Source organism: Arthroderma uncinatum, assembly GCF_011692745.1.
Source record: "Arthroderma uncinatum strain CBS 119779 chromosome Unknown scaffold4, whole genome shotgun sequence".
In the NCBI taxonomy this organism is placed as follows: Eukaryota; Fungi; Ascomycota; class Eurotiomycetes; order Onygenales; family Arthrodermataceae; genus Arthroderma; species Arthroderma uncinatum.
In genome coordinates this window covers 472,402-492,517 of record NW_022983866.1, presented here as the reverse complement: position 1 = coordinate 492,517, position 20,116 = coordinate 472,402, and the positions used below count along the sequence as shown (strand labels likewise).

The following is a 20,116-nucleotide window of genomic DNA, read 5'->3' as shown; positions in this document are numbered from 1 at the left end:
CGTTTCATCATCTTGCGTCTCTCTTCCCTGCGTGTTTCCGGTCATTAAAGACGGGTTCCCTTGGGACATGGTCGAGTGTTCTTCAGCTTCCGTTCTGTGGTTAGCGATCTCCCTCTATTTGGTTGATTCATGTTCGCGCTTTTTGCTTTTTTGCTCAACCAGGAATACAATATATCGATTCCTCCCCTCCCTCCCCCTTCGATAGGGCTTTTCCTTCAGCCGGACGGTCGCTGAGATACGAGCTGCTGCTGCCTCTCGATTCCGCGTGTTTCGCCGTTGCAACCTGGGCTTCACCTTCCGGGCTCTCGTCTCTTTTTACCCGGCATCCTTCTCACGGTCGATCCGTTCTCTGCCTTTTCCTTGCGCCAGCGGGAGGTTTTTACACTCGATGCCCTTGGATATCTCAATATCTTCGCAGTATAACCTCCGTGTGCATCTCCTGATCCGTGTCGACGGTTGAAATTGGGCAGGCCCGAATGACAGGCTGTGCCTTGAATTGTCCCGCCCGCACTCTTAATAAACATTGAATACTCCCGAAGTTTTACTATTATAATATACGGAAATCCCCCATCAGAAACGAGGGTTGGACGGCTATTCGTCCAAGAATCACCTTCATCCCGGGCCATTGAAGACATAAATGGCATCGAAACCAGTTGTCCACGACCTGATAAACCTTTACGAGGCCATAGAAACCAGCGAGTCCAAGATGGACGAACACACACGCTATCTAAGTCAGTTACTACCATCACCATGGGCAGAGATGACCCCATCCCTGAGCATCCCATTCTCGCCAAAATCAACCATCGGCAGCGAGGCCGATTCCGAACGCCCTTCACTCCTGACCTCAGCAACATCTAGCCCGATGTCGTCTCCAACATCCAGTCCTATAAGTGCCTCTCCACGCATGAACCGCTTCACCTCCCCGCTCCGCCGAATTGGCAGCCGAAGCAAGAAATGCTACTCGACATCCTCTCTCGGCTTTGGATCGATATTACTTCGCCGCAGTCCGTCCACAGTCGACCTTGCTCTCACAGAAGAGCGTTACAGGTGCAACGAGGACGTGATAGAACGACGTGGGCTGGGCTTGCTGGAACCTCGTCCAGTGGACCCAATGCCTATGATGATGGACACGCATAACGATTCGAACAACCTATCGAGCTTCGGTCTCGATCTAAAGGAGCCGTCTACGCTATCGCCCATCTCAACATCAGCTCGTCAGACCCCAAGGTTCGTCATGGGGGGGATTCTCGAGGTCATGGAGGGCTCGGCATAACTCTCAGCCTCATATAACGACTGTTTCACGCCACTACTGCTCAACAACGTTCAAAGATACGACGTTATTGAATCTGATAAACAACCACATTTTCTGTTTTGAGAAAACCCACCACCGGTAAACGCTTTTATATCTTGGGTTAATGGCATTAAAGGGTGCCGATTGGTGACGGCAGCTTTCCCCGGTTTTCCCCTGGGTTCTTTTTTTCTATTTTCTTTGCCTTCGTCTTGTTTGGTCCCCATTTTTAATTTATCCTTTGAGACGCTGTATGATACCAAATATTTATAGGTATAACATTTCCTACTCAATTGTAAGTATTGTGAAATATTCTTTGTTTTTCTCTGACTTTCTGTTCCTTTTTGTCCAATTTCGAGTGGCCTTTTCCATAGAACGAGATTTTTCAGCGGACGAACACACATTAATACAGATTTAAACATCAGATATACCTATCGCTCTTCCTACTCCCATGTCGTAAGAAAAGTAAGCACAGTGGCTATAAAACTCCATAAAATTACGCGCAAATTCAAGGCAGTAAGAACAAAAGGGTATTATTATTTAACCGGACATGTAATACGCAAAGCGGTCGATGCAGGGCTAATCGTAAAGAAAGGGGTATTAGAAAAGAACAACCAGGGAGAACGGAAACGTTGAACGCCGGAGGATGCATCCAGTCCAAAGCTAACAATGAAGTCCGTAAAAAGGTCCAAAGAAAGATTTATGGATATGCTCTACTCCTCATCAGACTCATCAGAAGAAGACTCGGCATCCTTTACCTTTGTCTTCCGATTAGTTGTCCAGAGCAGACCACGGCATTTCCTCTCGCCACAAAGACACTTAGTCGCACTTGGATCAGCCTTTCTCAATCCTAACTCCCGTTTCTTTCCGCCCAGATAATCAAACGTCAATTCCGTGCCAGCTGGTATATCTCGAATGGCGAAGAAGGCGATCTCATAGATCTGCCGACTATCACTTTGCGCGGCTGGGAACATCTTACAGTTGGGATTGCAAGAGTGATTCATGAATCTGGTGATTGAGCCAAACTTGCGGCCATCAACGACATAAAACTTCTCGTTCTTTGGACCATGGCCATCATCTTTATAGAGGTCGAGGGAGAAGAGGTAGCTAGCATGCTTGTCGGCGTCAAATGCGTCTTCTCTCTTGTCGGATGTGGACTCCTTGATCAGCTCGCCCACATAGGTGTCAATAAACTGCCCTTTCAGGATAGGTTTGGTGCACCGAATACCGAAGCCGCGGTTTGGCGTCTCGAAGACCTCTAGCTCGATTTGACGACCAGCATATACGACATGACTCCCACAGGTCGGATAACAGTCGCAACGAGGGCTACATTCTCTGATCTTTACCCCTTTCCTTTCTATAAAGTCTGGCCGTAAGACCATACGGCCTGGTCGGCCGAGGCGATCAGTAGCTTCCTGGTATGGCATGATAGGATGGCCAGTGTCTCTATCACAAGGGAGGCAAGATTCACATTCATCTGTACACCCATTGCAACTGCAGCCAAAGATAAACCCAGAGCCAACCGGTTTTAATCCATCCTGAAACTTGTAGGATTTGATAAAGTCAAAATTAAAGTCGACGTTTCGAGCTTTATTTTTGGATATAAACCGAATCCGTGGTCCTTCGATCATCTGGAGCTTCTGGTTGTAAAGATCTTCAAGCCGATCGGACGCAGATGCTTCATGTTGCCTGTCTGGATGGGGACGGAAACGTTTAGTCGTATGAGGGATCTTAATGGTGCTCCGGTCACACTCTTTAGCTTTGCGGTAAACACTCTTTAAGGTATCTAAGGCTTCCACGGCATAAAATTGGCTTAGACCATGATGACCTGGTATCTCTGTAGCAGCCAACCGTTGTGGTGGACCTTCGTTGGTTGGGGACAGTGAACGCTTCCTGCTCGCTTGTGTCGATCGAGAGCTGGATGGAGTAGAACCAGGTGGCCGTCCCACTGGAATCACCACTGAAACATTCGAGCATTTAGACTGCGGGCGAGAGCAGCAGGTGCTTGAACTGCCATTGCCGTTGACCTCATGAGACCGGTTTATTGGAGTAGTTGACCGTGGCCCTATAAAAATTGCGAGCAAGTCGTTGGACACAACTTCAGCATTCTAGTTATATAGCCCAAAACGGTTAGTGGATCCAGGGTCTGGGAGTGAAAAACAATATCAAATATCGATTCTATTTGAAAAGAATAGAATCGCGCAAACTAGCTCAAGAATATATAGTAAAGATTACCCGTGGGGTTCTACCTATATATTCTTGGGTGTCAAGGCAGCATCGAGGTATCAGAAACGCGCCTGGACGACATACCGAAAAGTCATCGCGTTCCGAGTCTGAGTCCCCTGTTAAATCAACCACCATGATATATCAACGGCCCTTGATCTCGCCATCAGTACGGAGTATTAGATTGAATAATATAGACAGGATCTCTTATTTAATACTTACCAGCCGTTTCCTCTTTATCTGGTGTATTCAGTTTCCTCTTAACAGAGACTTGTAACTTCTTAAATCCTTAAATCGTTCTAAAAGGAAAATTTAGTTAAAACTCCTAGATTTTAGAAATCAGTATTAAAATAAAGTAAATTTAAAAGTAAAGGCTTTTTATTCACCTTAGATTTCTTATAAAGAAAGGCCTAAATAAGAAGACTCTGTTTCTTAAGAGTTTAAAGAATCTAGGACTTAAATAAAGATAGCCACAAAGCGCTTAAGAATCTGAAACTTGAGTGATTAAAGCAAAACAAAGCGACCTTAAGAGGCGAAGTCGCGAATATAAATACTCTAGCGACTGCTTAGTAAGTAATAAAAAGTAATATAATACTAAATTTTCCACTAGTGTAATTAATTTTAGAAATTTATCGCTAAAATTATAGAATAATACAAAAGTCGATAAATATAAAATAGTTAAATAAATTAATTAATTTCTATTAATATTTGAATACTTTAGTAATTTATTAATTAACAGAATAAATAATCAAATTAACTTGAGAATAAATAGAAGAAAAAGTGCAAGATATGATATAATTCTGTATTGTTAGAACGGACACTGTATCTGTTGTTCTCGGTTGTCTTTGATGCGCGCCTTTATCATCAGTCTTTGTCTTGCTCCTTGTTCTTTGAACTTCTTCCCGCTTCTTTCTTTCGTTGGCTCTTTTCTTCGAATTATACAGATGCTGCTCTTTTCACAACTCTATCGTTCTATTTGGCTGTGACATTTAGGGTAAGAGGTTGCGATGTTGGCTTGGACTTGACTATGACAGAGACTCCAGAATTGCGCTCTTCAAGACGATGGGCCCATGGGTTGGCCTCTTCACCACAGGCTCTGGTATAGGCGAATAGAGTTGGATATATGTTTATGTTAACAGCTTGAAACCTAGAATTCGATCGCGCTATGTTTTTATATCGCTGCGCACTTCACCTTGATAGTTATTATCGAGCGGCCCGCCTCTCAAACGCTTTGAGGCCGCGCAGTCGAGCAGTCGATCAGACTCAATCTCCATTTCGGTTAACCGTTTGCTTAAACTTTTAAATCGCTTATTCTATCTCCTCTTAATCAACTCCTTTGCTCCAAGGTCTTTTATCCAAAATTCGTCCCTCGTTTATGGTGCCCGGCGCTCGTAGCGTCGCAGCCCCATGAACCGATGTATCGTAAATTTTTCGCCTCGTCTATCGTGGTATATTGTGTATCTAAGTAATAAAATATCTATTTCAACTCTAGAAATTAAAGACTTAGTTTTGTATATAAATATTAAATTAGAGACTAAATGACTAACTATTTAATGATTTAGATTCGGATTAAGAATTAATAAATAATTAAGTAGGTTATATATATTTTATTTACTAGTATTTTCAATATTCGCTCTGTTACTCTGCTAGCTGTTTTAATTAATAGCTATATTTGAACAAAATAATATTAAATTAACTAATATTTGCTAATTACTATCTCTTGTGCCACGAGAGACGTCAAGTCGCCTCGAGGCTCGAATGTTGTAGAGCGTTCACTGGCCAGAGCTGGATCAGCTGGTTGGTTGTAATACGCATCATGTATTAGTATGCTATGAGCTGGCATAATGGAACCGACACAAATAATAGGTAACCCGATAGGCTGAGTCACTGAGATAGCAAAATCAAAAGTTCAAGTAAAATTTTTATTATATATTATCCATACAGTGTCAAGAAATATAGCCGAAGAGTCAGATAGAGGTGAAGAATTTGGAAACACCATCAAGTATTGCGCTACACCTCTCACTTTAACAACTGGATTTCTGTCGCCATTTGGGTATCTTAGATTTTATAGTATATGCATCTGTGACATCTAAATTGTGAGTGACGTATATATCTCCGCCCCCTCTAGAAAACTTGCGCTTTCCAACGACCGATGCTAGGGTAAGGGAAAAAAAAAATATGGGGATCTTCGAATTATACAAAAAAAGAGTAGCAAAAAGAAGTAACTAAGATACTGGGGGGATCGGGGACGGAATTCTGTCATAGCCTGGTATTCGCTTGCCCGCCTTTGCAAATGAACCTGCGCCCATAATCATTGGGTTAGTAGCAGCGAAAAGTGCCCTAGTATTATCGACCCCATCGGTACTCGGTACATCAATCCAGGGCAACAAGCTGTACTCGTGGTCTTTAACCGAAGGCGTGATTGCGTATTTGGCGAAGCTGGATGGAAGAATACTTACTTCCGAAAAGTCGACGACGGTTACATGGCCCTGTTTATTAATTATAAAGTTCCCAGGCCACGCATCTGAGTGGCAGAAGACCATCGGCTCGCGCGATAACCCTAGTATCTTAGGCTCACGTTTTGTCCATTGTAAAAACTATAAAGAGTCTATTAGATATATCCGTTTAATTTATACACCGCGTTACATACCAAGTTGAAATGTTGCTCAAGCTGGTCAACCGACTGGTAGGGTCGCGGAGCTTCTTGTTGCTCAAAAATGATATGTCGGATCAACCCTCCATCAATAGCTGTTGGGCGCGGGTTTGGTGGAATGGGGATCCGTAGGAGCTCCTGTATGCCCAAGGCCATCTGCCGATAGACGGCCTCCCTCTCTGTCGGCTCCGAGGTAGCCTCTAGTAATTGGGTCCCAGACTTTCCTGGTATATATTCCATGACAATGTAGGTCTGGTAATTAGCCTGAAAGGCATAGAAGACTGCAGGGGCTCTGACGGGTGACCCCAACTTCTGAAGCTCACGATGCGCCGTAGACTGAGCAGACACTTCGCTCCAGTAGACTCCGCATCCGTATTTAATCCAAAGTACTGGCGCTTCAGATGGATAGGGTAGACCTCTTAGCTCATTGCGTTTCTGTCCGGCGCAGAGTTCTAATATCTCAGCGGCTGTTGGCAGATGGGTGCCCGAGGGTGGTGCCCGAGGGTGGTTCCACGCCTCGATACTCCATGGTTAGGGTGGGTGGTTCTGACGCAGAGGAGGACATGTGAGCGATATCAATATATCAAAGAGTTCAACAGGCTTCTGAATGAATCTGATGACAATTTAGAAGAATAAGGACGTCAAGAGGATGAAGTGACTTAAGATAGTACCCGCTAGCATAATAAATCAATGATGCTATAGGCCGAAGTCGCCCGCGTTTTAGTGCGGACAAGTCGAAAAGAGAGCTTAGTCATTAGTTATCTAGTTTAGGCCATTCTTAGTTAAGAACATGAAAGCCGAAATATAGCTAAATATAGACGGCAAGCTAAGAGTTATTGGCCCTGAAACGGATGGTAGAGTATAGAGAATGCTCTATAGCTATAGCCGGTATTCTTTGAATAGCTACCAGGGCTCCTCCATCGCCTGTTTCGGCCAGCGCTACGTTCACTTCTTAGTCATTAACTCCTGGCGCTAAAGTGCTTTTTTTTAGCGCGCTTTAAAGTTCGAGCTCGAAGCGCCGGACCAACAACATCTATATATTAACGATATATCATTGGTATCGAGTACGATATGCCGCATTTTCAAGCTGTTGGCCTGTTATCGACGGATTATATCCACAGTGCATACCTAGACATAAGGGTCTCTCCCATCTAACCAGTCCTTGCATATACCTCCTGTGCGAGACCATTACTCCGCATAAATATGTGAATAGGTCACTTGCTCGCCAATGGCAGGAGATTTGCAAATGGTTTCACTTAGTATTCTTTGCATTGAGATTTACGCGCCTAGAGTGGGCTGACAGCAAGATCCAAAGGGATTGCCATAGTAATTCAATGGGAATATACCATCAGCGTCGAATATAAATCTTCGCCAAATTCCCAGATTTCATCAAGACTATCATAAACCAACAAGTAACAACAACCAAACAATCAAAACAATAATTCAAAGTTTGAAACTACCCAACGCGTCAATCGAGGCTACCCCAATATCCTTTTGCTTTCGTTATCACGCCCCTACTTCTTCTACATGGCTCCATTCACGGTTCCAAAAGAGGGCTTCAGTGTCGGCACCTATGGGCTCCAAGCAATACCTCCGGAAATTTACAGCCCTGAATGCAGTACTATCGCCATTGAATTTTTGAAATTCGACTCTTCTAGCTTAACTCAGCAAGAAACCGCCAAGCTAAAGAACCACGCTGCATTTAAAATCGATTTTGTAACTCCATCCCATGGTTATGACGGTGCTCGTGTTTCTACCAAGATTGACTATGAGATTGCCAGCATTCATTCGGCAGGAGGCGGATCTAGCAAGCTCGGTGATCTGCGTGTCAAGCCAGTCGCATACGCTGACCCTTCTAACCGCTCAGCATGCACCATGAATATCCCTCTTCTCCAACGCATTACACTCGGCCAACTGGTAAGGATTCTTACGGACAACAACTTACATCGTTTCTACTTCCGTAATATAAACGAAAAGTACTATGGCAGCCGTGACTTTATGTGAGTTCCTCTATACTACAATCATACCCCGAGAGAGCCATAATTGATATGTTAAACTGTAGCACCCAAGCTGTCGTTCGGTTGGAATGTTATAAATGTATTCGACCGGAAGTCACCTCGCATACCCCGTTCCAGGTAACCCTTCCGACGCGAAATGTGTACCGTCTTTTGGGCCTCCGTTTCCCGGTCCTAGGAGGGAACCCAGTCCCCTGTAGCATTGATAAGGGCTTTTTTGAGGGATATACCCGAGTTGTTACTGGGGATATGCCATACAAAGCCTAAGATGCCGTTATATCCTGTATATTAGTTAATATGTTATCGCCTACCATCAAGTCAACTTTATAGTGGTATTATTACCTTTTTGCCATAACATCAGTACCCAAAGCATTACCCTTTTTGTATAGAGAATTTGTAATCTAAAATTTCCTCGGGTAGAACAAGAACACTGCCAAACGGGAATTTATGCAACTCATAGGGGAATATCCACACGGGAAATTAGTATGATGCCGAATATTAGATACGAGACCAGTTTCAACGAGTATGAGTCTAGCATGCGAGCAACTAATATATATGAGGCTAGATTCCCCCACCTCTCTGATACTGGTGTCTCCATTGAACAGATAGTACCCCTAGCGTTCCATTCTTTCAAGCTGTGCAATCTATATATAAAGTTCTGCAGGTGCGGGAAGTTAAGCGCTTATTGCTGAGCTAGTAAGCGCCAGGAATGTGGGCTACCTGGCCTTGGCAAGACTATCAAGATTTTTAGTTCACTGTTTTTTCCATACTAGAGTTGATTAGCCGGAGAGGTTTCATGGCCAGCTCTATGATAGTAAAGGCTTCAGTTTCGATTATAGGATTCGTGATAGCACTGCTACCTCTCCATTACCGAATCCCCCCTCCCCCCCCTCCTCTAAAAAAAAGGAGAAAATAAAGAGAAAAAAAAAAGAAAAAAGAAATAAAAAAGAAAAAAAAGAAAGGGAAAAAGCGGTGAAATATAGTTACTACCTAGTACATAAATGACGGCAAATAACCCTCAAATCGTAAATTTAAAATAGCGACCTAGTGTTAATCATATGCTTAAGCAACGTAAATTGAGAGGGCACCTTTTCTAGTGACCGCGCCCTTAAACATAACATACCTCTGGAAAAAATACCATGTATTTGGCTATTTCCATCGTGCTTACCACTGGTTAGCTTTTATAGATGGAAAAGAGCTACTTATCATTTTGCCAAGCTCTAAATATATTGCTTGAGCAAACCAATTAAATTTGTTATCATACTTAGTAGCTATACACCTTATCCAAGCTACGATCTCAATCTTCTATACCATTCCATTCTTCGCCATCGTCTCCATCATCAGAATCATCTTCTGCCTTCTCTGGCGCCCTGACACCCCATGCAACCAGCCTCTCGTCCGCCAGGGTATCTTTCGCCCGAGTCCTCACTGTTTTATTTGGGCTTTCTGATTCTAACCTCTCAATTGGCCGTAATAGCAACTGCATCGGAACTCCATCCTTTAGCTTTGTCGATGATTCCCCGTCGTCTGCATTATTAGACTCGTCCGGCTCGGTAGCATATTTCTCCAGTTCGTCTAGCCAGATATCCATAAGATGATAGCGTATTCCATCCGGACCCTTTGGCATTTTAATCGATGCTCCGTTCTCGTCCTGGCCATGGCTGGAGCCTGCTTCATTGGATGACCCCGAGTCGAAGATCAGTGGACTCAATGGACCGTCCTCGAGCATATTGAGGTACGCTTCTAGTTCAGACCATTCACCCTCTTGTTGCACCTGTACCGCTGTTGTGCTGGATGTTTTGCGCCTCGAATTCGAAGTACCGTTCTTCTCGTCTGCCTCAGCTCTCTTCCTCTTATTTTTCGTCTTTTGTTTGTCGTCGTTACCAGTCTTATCCTGGCGTTTGCTTTTCCCTCTTTTCAAGAAATATTCGAATGAGACACCGACATAGCATCTTATTAGAAGTAGATATTTATCCAAGCGTAGTCGGTCTAGGGAGTGGAAGTCGCGCGACATCGTTATCCAGAATGCTCGAAGGAATGGTAGAACCATCTTCTCTGGTAGGGAGGGAACCAGGGTATATGAAAGGGAGCGGGCGAGAGCTTGTTGCGTGAGAGGTTTATCAGAGTGGTAGAAACCTAGCATACAACCATGAATGAGCATATGATCTAGGCCACACAGATATGACTGTATCGGATGAATCGTCACATACAGTAAAATAGCCCTTTCCATACTTTCAAAAGATCGAAGAGCTTTAAATCTCGTTTACTCCTTAAGAAGGCCGTTAGGGACTCAACTGCTTTGTCACGAGTCTTTTTGTCTATTAATCAATGTTAGTGAGAGTTTAGATAGAAAGAATACAACACGAAAGCGCCTACCACTTGATGCCAACTCCCGTACGAACGGCGTCTGTTGTATATCCATGGCTGGTGGAGGCGATGGCGATCGCCAAACTCAGACTGCAAGGGAGTAGGGCTAATAGATTGCTTTAAAATCGGCTACCTGGAGAGGACGAGGACCTCAAAAACCTCGTTCAATCGGTATGTGCTGTTTGCGCGAAGATTTGCTGGCGTTTGATTCTTTTTATCTTGTCGCAACTTTTTTTCGCTTTCGTAGCTAAGTTTGTCATGTTTGCACTGTTTGTCATGTTTGCATCACCCCGCCAACGTTAACATTATATAAGTTTGGTATCCTACAAGGCCAAACATGTGACGAGATATTATGTAGAATGGCGATTAAATGGTAGTTGTAAACGAATTATATACAAAAGTAGAAAACAAAGGCTATACTGAAAAGCAGATATGAGTAGATTAAGCAAAGGCGACTCCTGGGACGCCGTTGCCTGCAAATGATCGAGCAAATAGACAAATAAGGGTCCTCGTATTCCAGATAAGAAAGGAGGAAGATGACGATGGCACCGAGTAACGCCGTTAAATCTGACAAGAAAAATTAAAAGTGTTTTGTGGCAGGTTGTTGATGGGCCCGAAGGTTGTAATGACGAAGCGCCTGGGATTAACTGTCGAATAGGACGGGGATATCAAGGCCTATGTCTCACATGTGGGAGACAGCAAGATGATGCCTCGCAGGTATGAATGCAAGACTATCTCACTTGTGGCTCCTGACATAGACGTTGACGACGTTGCCTTCTTTCCACCCTTGCGCAAGCAGTGTATTGCTTTCTTTGAAGAGCTTGCCTAGGTATACGATCTGGATCCGGCTGTTGCTGGGAAGCTATAGAAGAGGGTTAGCATAAATGTAAGTATATGGAGGAGGCGCAACATACCCCTGCTTCAGCCTGAATCTTTCGAACGAGGGCACCGACCGTCTGCTCTCTACCGACGCTGACGACAACATCAGGCCCGCCACGGTCACTCAGCCGTGCGGTGACCTTGATGTAGTCCCTCTCACTCCGTTTCCCCTTCTCTTCACGTCTTCTCTCCTTTTCCTTGTCCAGTAGGTCATCACATGAATCGACGCCCAACACCATCCTTGAAGTAGACATCTCATCGTCCCCGCCATCGATATCGGTGCCGATATCGCATTTGAAGCTGTCTTCAGTAGGACTCTCATCAGCAACATTTATAGGATCCGATACAATTGCTTCCGGAAACTTGTACAGCGCGCCACTCTCATCGTAGCATCCTTCGCATATATCGCCCGTAGGAACGGTGATGCCAGCCGCATCGATGATACCTTGCGCAGTAGAAATATCACCCTCCCTCAGCAGGGCCAGGGCGGTAGACAAGGCGGCCCATATCTCTGGTCGACCGGCGACTCGGGTATCGAAAAAGTCCTGTCGTTGTTTATCCAGGGCCGCCCGAGTCCATATGCGGCGTTTGCTCTTCCAGACATGCTGGCGGATCGGCCGGTTGAAATGTTCGCTTAGCGGGAGAGCAACACGACGGCCGGCCGACTGCGAGGGCCGCGAGGTAGCTGTCGATGTGCCAGAGGGCGAGTGCGAACGGGCGCGGTTTATCGTCGACTGCTCAGCTGGATTCTGGTTGATCTGGCGAGAGGAGTCGCCGTGCTGGCCGGCCGTGGAGCCTGGGTAGTGCGAGCTGTTGGAGTCTCGAGAGAAGCAGCACCCCTAGGACCGTCAGTCAGATATGCCTCCGTAACATAGAGAAAAAGGCAAAGCAAAGTCCAAGGCGGCTGGAGACATGAAAGATCTGCTTGAAATAATCTGAATATTACCCCACAGCGAGATGCGACAGAGGCCCGAGTATTACGTCTGCCCAGACAGGCTGAAGAAACGGGCTGCTCTACTCACCATTGCTCATTGTGTGTTGATACGGGTTCAGGGGCGGGTTCCTGTAGGAGAGAGGAAGCAAGGATAGAAGACGGTCAACGGAGGAGGAGACGGTGACGGTGACGAATATTCCCTGACAGCCGGCAAAAGCGATGCACTAATATAGCTTCTCTCTATCTCGAAAGTCGCCAGTTAGCTAAGCTTGTCGTTGGTATTCTGGTTGGCTGGCTCGACAAGGGGCCAGGAAGAAGAAAACCACGCCATCATGCGAGTGAAGATGCATCTGACCTACCTTAACTCTCGTATACTATCTACAGGCTTCTAATGTGCTTGGAGGCGAGGGCGACATCCAGTATAGACATCCAGTATAGACATCCAGCATCGACAGGTAGCAACCCTTGCCGGCAGCATGACGATGATATCGATCTCGGGCGAAGGGCCCGGTGGCACAGAGCATGCCGTGATCCCGCGTATTATTACAATAGTTGATAGTTTATTAATATATCTGTATCTTCACGGCGCGGGAACCTAATTATATCCAGAGTTTCGCTAGGGTGTCGGTAGGATTATCTCCACACGTAGTATACATCGAACGACAGACAGCAGACAGGAGACAGAAGACAGAACAGAAGATAGAATAGCCAAGGTCAGTCCTCATCATCGCTGCCGAAGATAGCTCTGAACACCGCTTCGCCGGGCCGCTCACCCTCGAGCGCCTCGTTACGCTCTGGATCAACCGCGGCCGGCTCCGATGCCTGAAGCCCTGGCTGGATCTGTGATTCCTCACCCGGCGGCGCAGTCGGGCCAGAGCCAGAGCCAGAGCCAGAGACGGAGTCTATTTTGCGCCCTGACTCCAGCATCAGTTGATACATGGTTTCTCGGGAGATAATTTCCGGCGGCGGCTCTACCGGAGCTTCGAGGCCTGCTATATCGGCCAACCCACCCGTGTTCGAACTCTCGCCTCGCGCGCTGCCGGGGACCCGAACATTGAATCGCTTGCAGAGCAGTCGAGCTGGAGCGAACGGCCGGTGGAGGCGAGTCATTGGGCCGTACATCCCGAGTTTGGCTGCTGATTCTGTCGGGTCTTCGGGTTTGGGCTCGCGCTTCTTCAGTAAGGGGGTGCCAGAACCGTCGGAGCCTGCCTGCGTAGAGGATGTAAAGCGTGATGCCATCAGGCCTGATATGGGTTTAAACACTTCGGCGGCACGAGCGAACTCGCGCAGTTCTGTCACCCATTCGTCTGTCGAGGCTGCCGGTGGACGCTCCGGCAACCGATCAGTGACGATGCCGGCTCGAACCTCGAGAAAGGATCGATAGCGAGCCCTCTTACTCTCGTCTTCTGCGTACGGCATCCATCCACTGACTCCGCGATTAAGGGCCTGCAGGGCAGCCTCTTTGTCCAGCGGAGGGATCAGATCCCATATCTCCTTTCGCTTTTGGTTGTCTGATGTTTCAAACCCCTTGGGCGCCTTCTCGCCCAGTGCCGGTGGGAGGTCGGTTCGCCCGGTTGCCAGTGCGATCCTATTACGAGCCTCCGGGGTCATGTAGTCGAATACAGATTTCCCAGGAAGCTGAGCCTCGCCTAGCAGTGCAGCCCTGGCCTTTGGGTCCAACGTAGACGCCTTTGCAGCCTCAGCTATTGAGATAGGGTTAGTTCCATCTTCTGGGGCTGCCGGGATTTTGGCAGATACCCAGCCCTCTGGTACCTTGGGCGGATCGTATCGCTTGCTCCTCGGCGTGAGATCTATCTGTGTGCTAAGGATGAAGCCGTCCAGCGGGAAGCGTCCGTCATGGCACTTTCTGAACCCCGATCTGTCCCGTCCGGCGGTCGTGGCCTTCTTCGATATGAAGACGGGCTTGGTGTCGAGCAGGGGATTCGACGATCTGATTGCCGGCTTCGGTGCTTCCAGCCGTTTAGCCTTGGTGCTTTTCTTAGAAGGTTCGATCACTCTGTTGTAAGAGATGCTGGGGCCGATCTCGTACGGATCCTCGTCATCTGATCCAGTGTCATTCAGGACACCGACGCCAAACCCGCCTAGTTTCCGCTGCTTGGGTTTCTGCAGTAGTTTCTTGCCGTTGATAGAGAGTTTAGAAGCGGCCGCCGTCGCGGCCATGCCGTTACGCTGACCAGCATCTGACTTGGTCGGCAGCTCCAATCGGTTCTCTCCCTCGAAGCCAATGCCTTTGCGGTCATTTTTATCCACAAACCGGATCATCGGCGTGTTTTCGGGGGCGAAGAGATAGGTTTCACCGCCATCTTCATCATGTTCATCCAACTTGGCTCGTCTTCTCACTTTGGGCCCAATCCCTTGACCTTCCCTCCAGCCCATCTTCTTCAGTAGCCGAACACCAACCATCTCACCAGACGAGCTGAACAGATCAATCAGCCCCGTCTCTCTCATTGCATCCGTAGCCGTAGAACCAATCCCATCGAACTCAGTAGAAGTCTGCAGCACCCTCGCCTCCTCTGCCTCTCTCAGGTCCTCTTCGTCCATAAAGTCTTCGGGCCGTTGCTGCTCCTTGCCCTCCTTCGTAGCCCTGTTTTTGCGAGACGAAACAAAAGTCGACGGAGTCCATCCTTCCTTTGACCCTACCGTGTTGAAATATCTATTCGCGGGGGGGTTATTTAGTGCTCGTTCGACGACCAAGGCGGGTGGTATATATTTATATCTCTTGGTATGATGTGTTGGAGCTCACCCAGCGCTGAATCCACCGGTGAAAGCGCCATGAAGGCGTTTCCGTCCCCTCTCGTCCCTTACTTCTTGCTTCCAGAGCGGTACGTATGAGCCATCGTCGCGCGCATCAGGGTCGTCCGCAGGCAACGGGGTGCCATAGACGATGAAAGGAGATCCGGGGTGATCGTCCTCGAACGCGGCGCGAGACCGTTTGTACGCCATGGCAAGGGGGTGTCTGCAGACAAAGAAGATCAGACCGTCGTCTCTAGCTTTAAGTCTCCAGTCTCCAGTGTAGATATAGATGCTGTATAACCGCAGGTCAGCTCGGCCGTGATATCGCCAGGGCAGCACTTACACGTCTCGACATGCGTTCAATCGTCCATCGCGGCCTGTCACCGGCGCTGTCACCTGTTTCTCCAGCTAACTGCTAACTTCTTCCACTTAAATGTTAACTGTTAACTGTTCAACTCTTTAACTGTCATCTCTCTCCTCCATGATCTCTTCACGCGGCCTGCGCAGCTGGGCCAGTCACGTGGAATCAGGGTCATAAAACAAAGACTATGCAACTGGTACATATAAACCCGCCGCAGCCACTCACAAAAATAGGTATCTCTGCATACCTTGGATTTCGCCGTTCCCTTTGAGCGCCTCGCGACGCCGGCAGCTTCGAAGAACTCCTTTTTCATTTTTATATATTGTATCTGTACGAGGCCCAGCAGATGACCGTTCGTAGCAGACTCGAGCCCTTATTTGCTTGCTGGGGGCGGGTTTGAAATCCCGCGTTACAAACAAACATTTTATCCTCTTCTTCTGCCCAGCAACGCCTTTGAGCAGTTATCTCGACCTCCGCCAACTTCATCTTTCACATCTCCATCACCGTCTCGCCCGCAACCCACGTCGACCACGGCGTAGACACTGCCGGAGTTGATATTCAAGGCTCTCGTCTCAGCGTTGTACTCGCCATCCGCCGCTGGACTCTCCCTAAATGTCATCCGTCGTCTCGTTGTCTTGACCTGGCCTCCGCCACGCCCTTGACCCTCCCAAAACCAGCCCATCGAGAGGAGCATCTACGACAACTCCGTCTATAATAATACTCAGTCGACATTGTCTATTGTCACTGACGGGCGGTGTGCAAGTCAACTTTGCTCGTATCCCCCCTCTTCACGCCCGCCGGCCAATTCGACCATGTCCACCGCGGCCCCCTCTACGCCTACCGCCGTGCGCAATCCAACCTCATATCGAAGCCCGCCCCTGGAGTCTGGCTCTCCGTCGAGGACACAGAGTACCAGCGGCCGTCCGCACCAGAAAGCTCATAGTCGAACCGGCTCCAGGTCCTATTCCCAGGAACCAAGCGGCCATACACGCACCGCGAGCAATGCTCGACGGGACTACGAGCCACAGCCTTCCACCACCACCGCTCGACCAAGCACCACTGGTCGTAGCTCCTCGAAGGACAGAGCACGAGAGGTTTCCTCGTCTTATCGCCCTGACCCTTCCCGCACCCATCGTCGCGCGTCATCTCGGCCCACAAACGGTGATAGCGTCGACATGGCCCGTTCAAACTCCGCCGCCGTCGATGGCGCGTCGCATCCCCCTGCAAGCAATAGTCATACCTCCAATGGTGCCTCGCTAGCTGCCCAGCCCAAGAGACGTACTACGATCACTACGCCTTCAGGACAGTGGGCACTTGGCAAAACAATCGGCGCTGGAAGCATGGGGAAAGTCAAGCTAGCAAAAAACCTTGAAACTGGAGAACAGGTACGTTCTTTACCTTGTATATCTACTTCTACTCTTTTAAAACAAATTTCTAATACGCTCGATCGTTAGGTTGCCGTCAAGATCATTCCTCGCCACACCAACGACGAACAGCGCAGCACTCGCGAGAATGAAAGGGCAGATCGTTCAAAAGAGATACGGACCGCGAGAGAGGCGGCTATCGTAACCCTCTTGAACCATCCGTATGTCTGCGGAATGCGAGATGTCGTTCGCACAAACTACCACTGGTATATGCTGTTTGAGTACGTGAATGGCGGTCAGATGCTCGACTACATCATCTCCCATGGCAAGTTAAAGGAAAAGCAAGCCCGGAAGTTTGCTCGCCAAATCGCAAGCGCTCTTGACTACTGTCATAGAAACAACATCGTACACCGTGATCTCAAAATCGAGAATATTCTCATCAGCAAGACGGGTGATATCAAAATCATCGACTTCGGCCTCAGCAATCTGTTCTCACCCAAAGGCCAACTCAAGACGTTCTGTGGAAGTCTGTATTTTGCTGCCCCTGAGCTACTACAAGCTCGCCAGTACACTGGACCCGAGGTTGACGTGTGGAGTTTTGGTATCGTCCTTTACGTTCTCGTTTGCGGTAAGGTCCCATTTGACGACCAGAGCATGCCGCAGCTTCACGCGAAAATCAAAAAGGGAGTAGTCGAATACCCGCCTGGTCTCTCGTCAGGTTAGTTATTCTATTCTTCACGCCACTTTAATATACTTATCGTTCTACAGATTGCCGCCATATCATTTCCCGCATGTTGGTCACTGATCCGAAGCAACGGGCCTCGCTGGCCGAAATCATGCAGCATCCTTGGATGACAAAGGGATACAGTGGAGTGCCGGAGAATTACCTCCCACAGCGCGAGCCACTGAAGCTACCCCTGGACCAGGAAGTCATCCAGAAGATGACTGGATTCGATTTTGGTCCACCAGAATTCATCTCTTCGCAGCTCACCAAGATCGTTGAGTCTGACGAGTATCAGGAAGCCGTCAGAAGCAGCGCAAAAGAACAGCAACATCATAACCCGAACCCCTTAAACGAAAAGCGACGAGGAGTTTTCGATTTTTATAAACGTCGCAACTCCATGAGCAAAGACAATCTATCCATTTCTCCGTCATTTGAAACGATGCATTCATTCGGTGACCCTTCGAGTGGTTTCCACCCGCTCATCTCAGTGTACAATCTCGTGAAGGAGAAGCAGGATAGAGAAAATCCCCAATTGCATCCTGGTGGCCTCCCTGCGCCCGCAGACACCTCACTGAGGCAACCGGATCTTCCCATGCCAGAAGCTGCGTATACCAACCAAAATGCGTACGAAGTTCCTGGAGAGAAGGACTCGGGAGGAAGGTCTCGCCCAAGAGCTAGAACGCACGGCGACGATGACTTGACTGAAGGAGTGAAGAACCTGGCCGTGGCTAAGCCGCCCGTCCAGCAGGCGGTGTCGCCAACCATAGTAGCCCCTCCCGTTGAAACTGCTCCGCCAAAGAAGGAGAGTGCCGCTGCTGGCTTGTTGAGACGCTTCAGCACGAGAAGAACACGAGACAGAGGACGTGAGGCAGAGAGAGATAGACTGCCAGTCCAACAGCCCGCGTCTGCGCATGCACACCTCGCCGAAGACCTCCTCGCGCCTAGGAAGAGCTTTAGTGTACGAAGGTCTAGACGTGGAGAGGCAGCCCCAGGCAACCTCCATCCTAGTGGCAGCCACTCTCAGTATCCTGACATCCCGCATGGGTCTAATTCTGGCCTGTCTCCTTCTCGAGCAAACAATATCCTCGCAAGATCAACAAGTGTGAACTCTGGAGAAAACCGTATCCGAAGAGGTAACAGGAGAGGACCTTCAGGTTACCTTTCATCGCCAGCAAATGAACCAGGACTAGCCAGCGGATCAGACCAATCTAATCTACATGTCCAAAAGACGAAACCCAACGAGCAAGCAAATGAGCCAAAGAATACCTACCCCCCTCAGGCTAGGACTAAGTCGTTGGGACATGCGAGACGCGAAAGCATTCAAGCCCGCCGCGCTCGTCGAGAGGAAGCAAAGGAAGCCCAAGTCCCCGAGGAGACGGATACAGAGGTCCTCGATGGCCCCAACGCCGTGACAGGCACCGGCGAAGACCTGTCAAAACCAGTTTATCTCAAGGGCCTGTTCAGCGTATCTACTACCAGCAGCAAACCACTACAATTTATACGCTCCGACATCATACGTGTTCTCAAACAGCTTGGTGTTGAATATGTCGAGATAAAGGGAGGTTTCAGCTGTCGTCACGCCCCAAGCATAGACCTCAACCGCGTCGTTGATGCCAACCCTCCAAGTCCCGAGAGACAAGGGCCAGTTTCTGGCCATCGTCGCCGAATCAGTTTCGCCGGCCTCCGCGCCCATGCAACCGCCGAAGAAACGCAAGAACACAAACCATCGCCCACCAAAGCGCCACGCCGTAGCCAGCGAGCTCCTGATCAAAGCTTCGTCACCAACTCTGAAGGGTCGGACGAATACGTTGCGCCTCGTGACAGCACTGCCGGTGGCGAGCGTGTGGTAGGCGAGACCACCACAAAGGTCCAAACGGACACTGGCGCAAACCTCGTCCTCCGTTTTGAGATCGTTATCGTCAAGGTGCCCCTCTTCTCTCTACATGGTATCCAATTCAAGAAGGTGTCCGGAGGTATGTGGCAGTACCGAGAGATGGCGAAGAAGATCCTAGATAACCTCAAGCTATAACATCCTCTCATCTCTATCCGTGACCATCATACATACATACATACGGCCCTATTTTCTTTAAGTTTGTTCGATATTATGGGAATATATTTCAAAGGTGGACTTTTCTTTTTCTCCTCCCTTCCCTTCCCCCATTTTTTGCCTACCATTGTGTTTATACTTGTTAATTGTGCTTGATTTCACCCCATTTCTTAGTCTCACCCATCCACCATCGCCTCCAATGGCCTTAATAATGTCGTCTTATTCTAATTGCCTAATCAGTTTATGCCTCATGTCATCTTTTTGAAATTGTCCTTGTTTATGGAGTACACGCATCGCTATGGATTTTTCTTTTTTTCTAACATTGTATGAATTCATTTACCGACCCGACATTTTCCTTATATTCCGACTCTCAAGCTCAACTTAAAGCATGTCCATCTTACGCTAGCAAGCTCATTATTTTCATTTCTCTTTTGTCCTTTTTTTTCTCCCTGAGAGCGAGGTAGTAAATTACATTCCTGTTCCTGGCCTTATTGGAATTTCACAAGT

General features: G+C 48.0%; 8 protein-coding genes across 8 annotated transcripts; 3 read left to right on the top strand and 5 right to left on the bottom strand.

Moving 5' to 3' along the window:
* Positions 1–637: 637 nt before the first annotated feature.
* Positions 638–1,273, top strand: GIQ15_05512 (uncharacterized protein; the record flags this gene model as incomplete). Its single annotated transcript, XM_033552929.1, has 1 exon — positions 638–1,273. The coding sequence occupies one exon, from the start codon at positions 638–640 to the stop codon at positions 1,271–1,273; it is 636 nt and encodes a 211-aa protein (XP_033404073.1).
* A 728-nt stretch (positions 1,274–2,001) lies between these two features.
* On the bottom strand, positions 2,002–2,919 carry GIQ15_05511 (histone-lysine N-methyltransferase Clr4; the record flags this gene model as incomplete). Its single annotated transcript, XM_033552928.1, has 1 exon — positions 2,002–2,919. The coding sequence occupies one exon, from the start codon at positions 2,917–2,919 to the stop codon at positions 2,002–2,004; it is 918 nt and encodes a 305-aa protein (XP_033404072.1).
* A 2,817-nt stretch (positions 2,920–5,736) lies between these two features.
* On the bottom strand, positions 5,737–6,404 carry GIQ15_05510 (uncharacterized protein; the record flags this gene model as incomplete). Its single annotated transcript, XM_033552927.1, has 2 exons — positions 5,737–6,108; positions 6,162–6,404. The coding sequence occupies 2 exons, from the start codon at positions 6,402–6,404 to the stop codon at positions 5,737–5,739; spliced, it is 615 nt and encodes a 204-aa protein (XP_033404071.1).
* Positions 6,405–7,691: 1,287 nt separating this feature from the next.
* On the top strand, positions 7,692–8,446 carry GIQ15_05509 (uncharacterized protein; the record flags this gene model as incomplete). The annotated part of the gene is made up of 2 exons (XM_033552926.1): positions 7,692–8,164; positions 8,227–8,446. The coding sequence occupies 2 exons, from the start codon at positions 7,692–7,694 to the stop codon at positions 8,444–8,446; spliced, it is 693 nt and encodes a 230-aa protein (XP_033404070.1).
* A 1,030-nt stretch (positions 8,447–9,476) lies between these two features.
* On the bottom strand, positions 9,477–10,601 carry GIQ15_05508 (uncharacterized protein; the record flags this gene model as incomplete). The annotated part of the gene is made up of 3 exons (XM_033552925.1): positions 9,477–10,315; positions 10,390–10,497; positions 10,556–10,601. 3 exons carry the CDS (start codon positions 10,599–10,601, stop codon positions 9,477–9,479), a joined length of 993 nt encoding a protein of 330 aa, XP_033404069.1.
* Positions 10,602–11,282: 681 nt separating this feature from the next.
* GIQ15_05507 (uncharacterized protein) lies at positions 11,283–12,450 on the bottom strand (the record flags this gene model as incomplete). Its single annotated transcript, XM_033552924.1, has 3 exons — positions 11,283–11,408; positions 11,461–12,264; positions 12,448–12,450. 3 exons carry the CDS (start codon positions 12,448–12,450, stop codon positions 11,283–11,285), a joined length of 933 nt encoding a protein of 310 aa, XP_033404068.1.
* Positions 12,451–13,073: 623 nt separating this feature from the next.
* On the bottom strand, positions 13,074–15,787 carry GIQ15_05506 (DUF1604 domain-containing protein; the record flags this gene model as incomplete). Its single annotated transcript, XM_033552923.1, has 4 exons — positions 13,074–15,033; positions 15,124–15,405; positions 15,457–15,509; positions 15,722–15,787. The coding sequence occupies 4 exons, from the start codon at positions 15,785–15,787 to the stop codon at positions 13,074–13,076; spliced, it is 2,361 nt and encodes a 786-aa protein (XP_033404067.1).
* A 499-nt stretch (positions 15,788–16,286) lies between these two features.
* On the top strand, positions 16,287–19,591 carry GIQ15_05505 (protein kinase kin1; the record flags this gene model as incomplete). Its single annotated transcript, XM_033552922.1, has 3 exons — positions 16,287–16,859; positions 16,929–17,556; positions 17,607–19,591. The coding sequence occupies 3 exons, from the start codon at positions 16,287–16,289 to the stop codon at positions 19,589–19,591; spliced, it is 3,186 nt and encodes a 1,061-aa protein (XP_033404066.1).
* Positions 19,592–20,116: the final 525 nt, after the last annotated feature.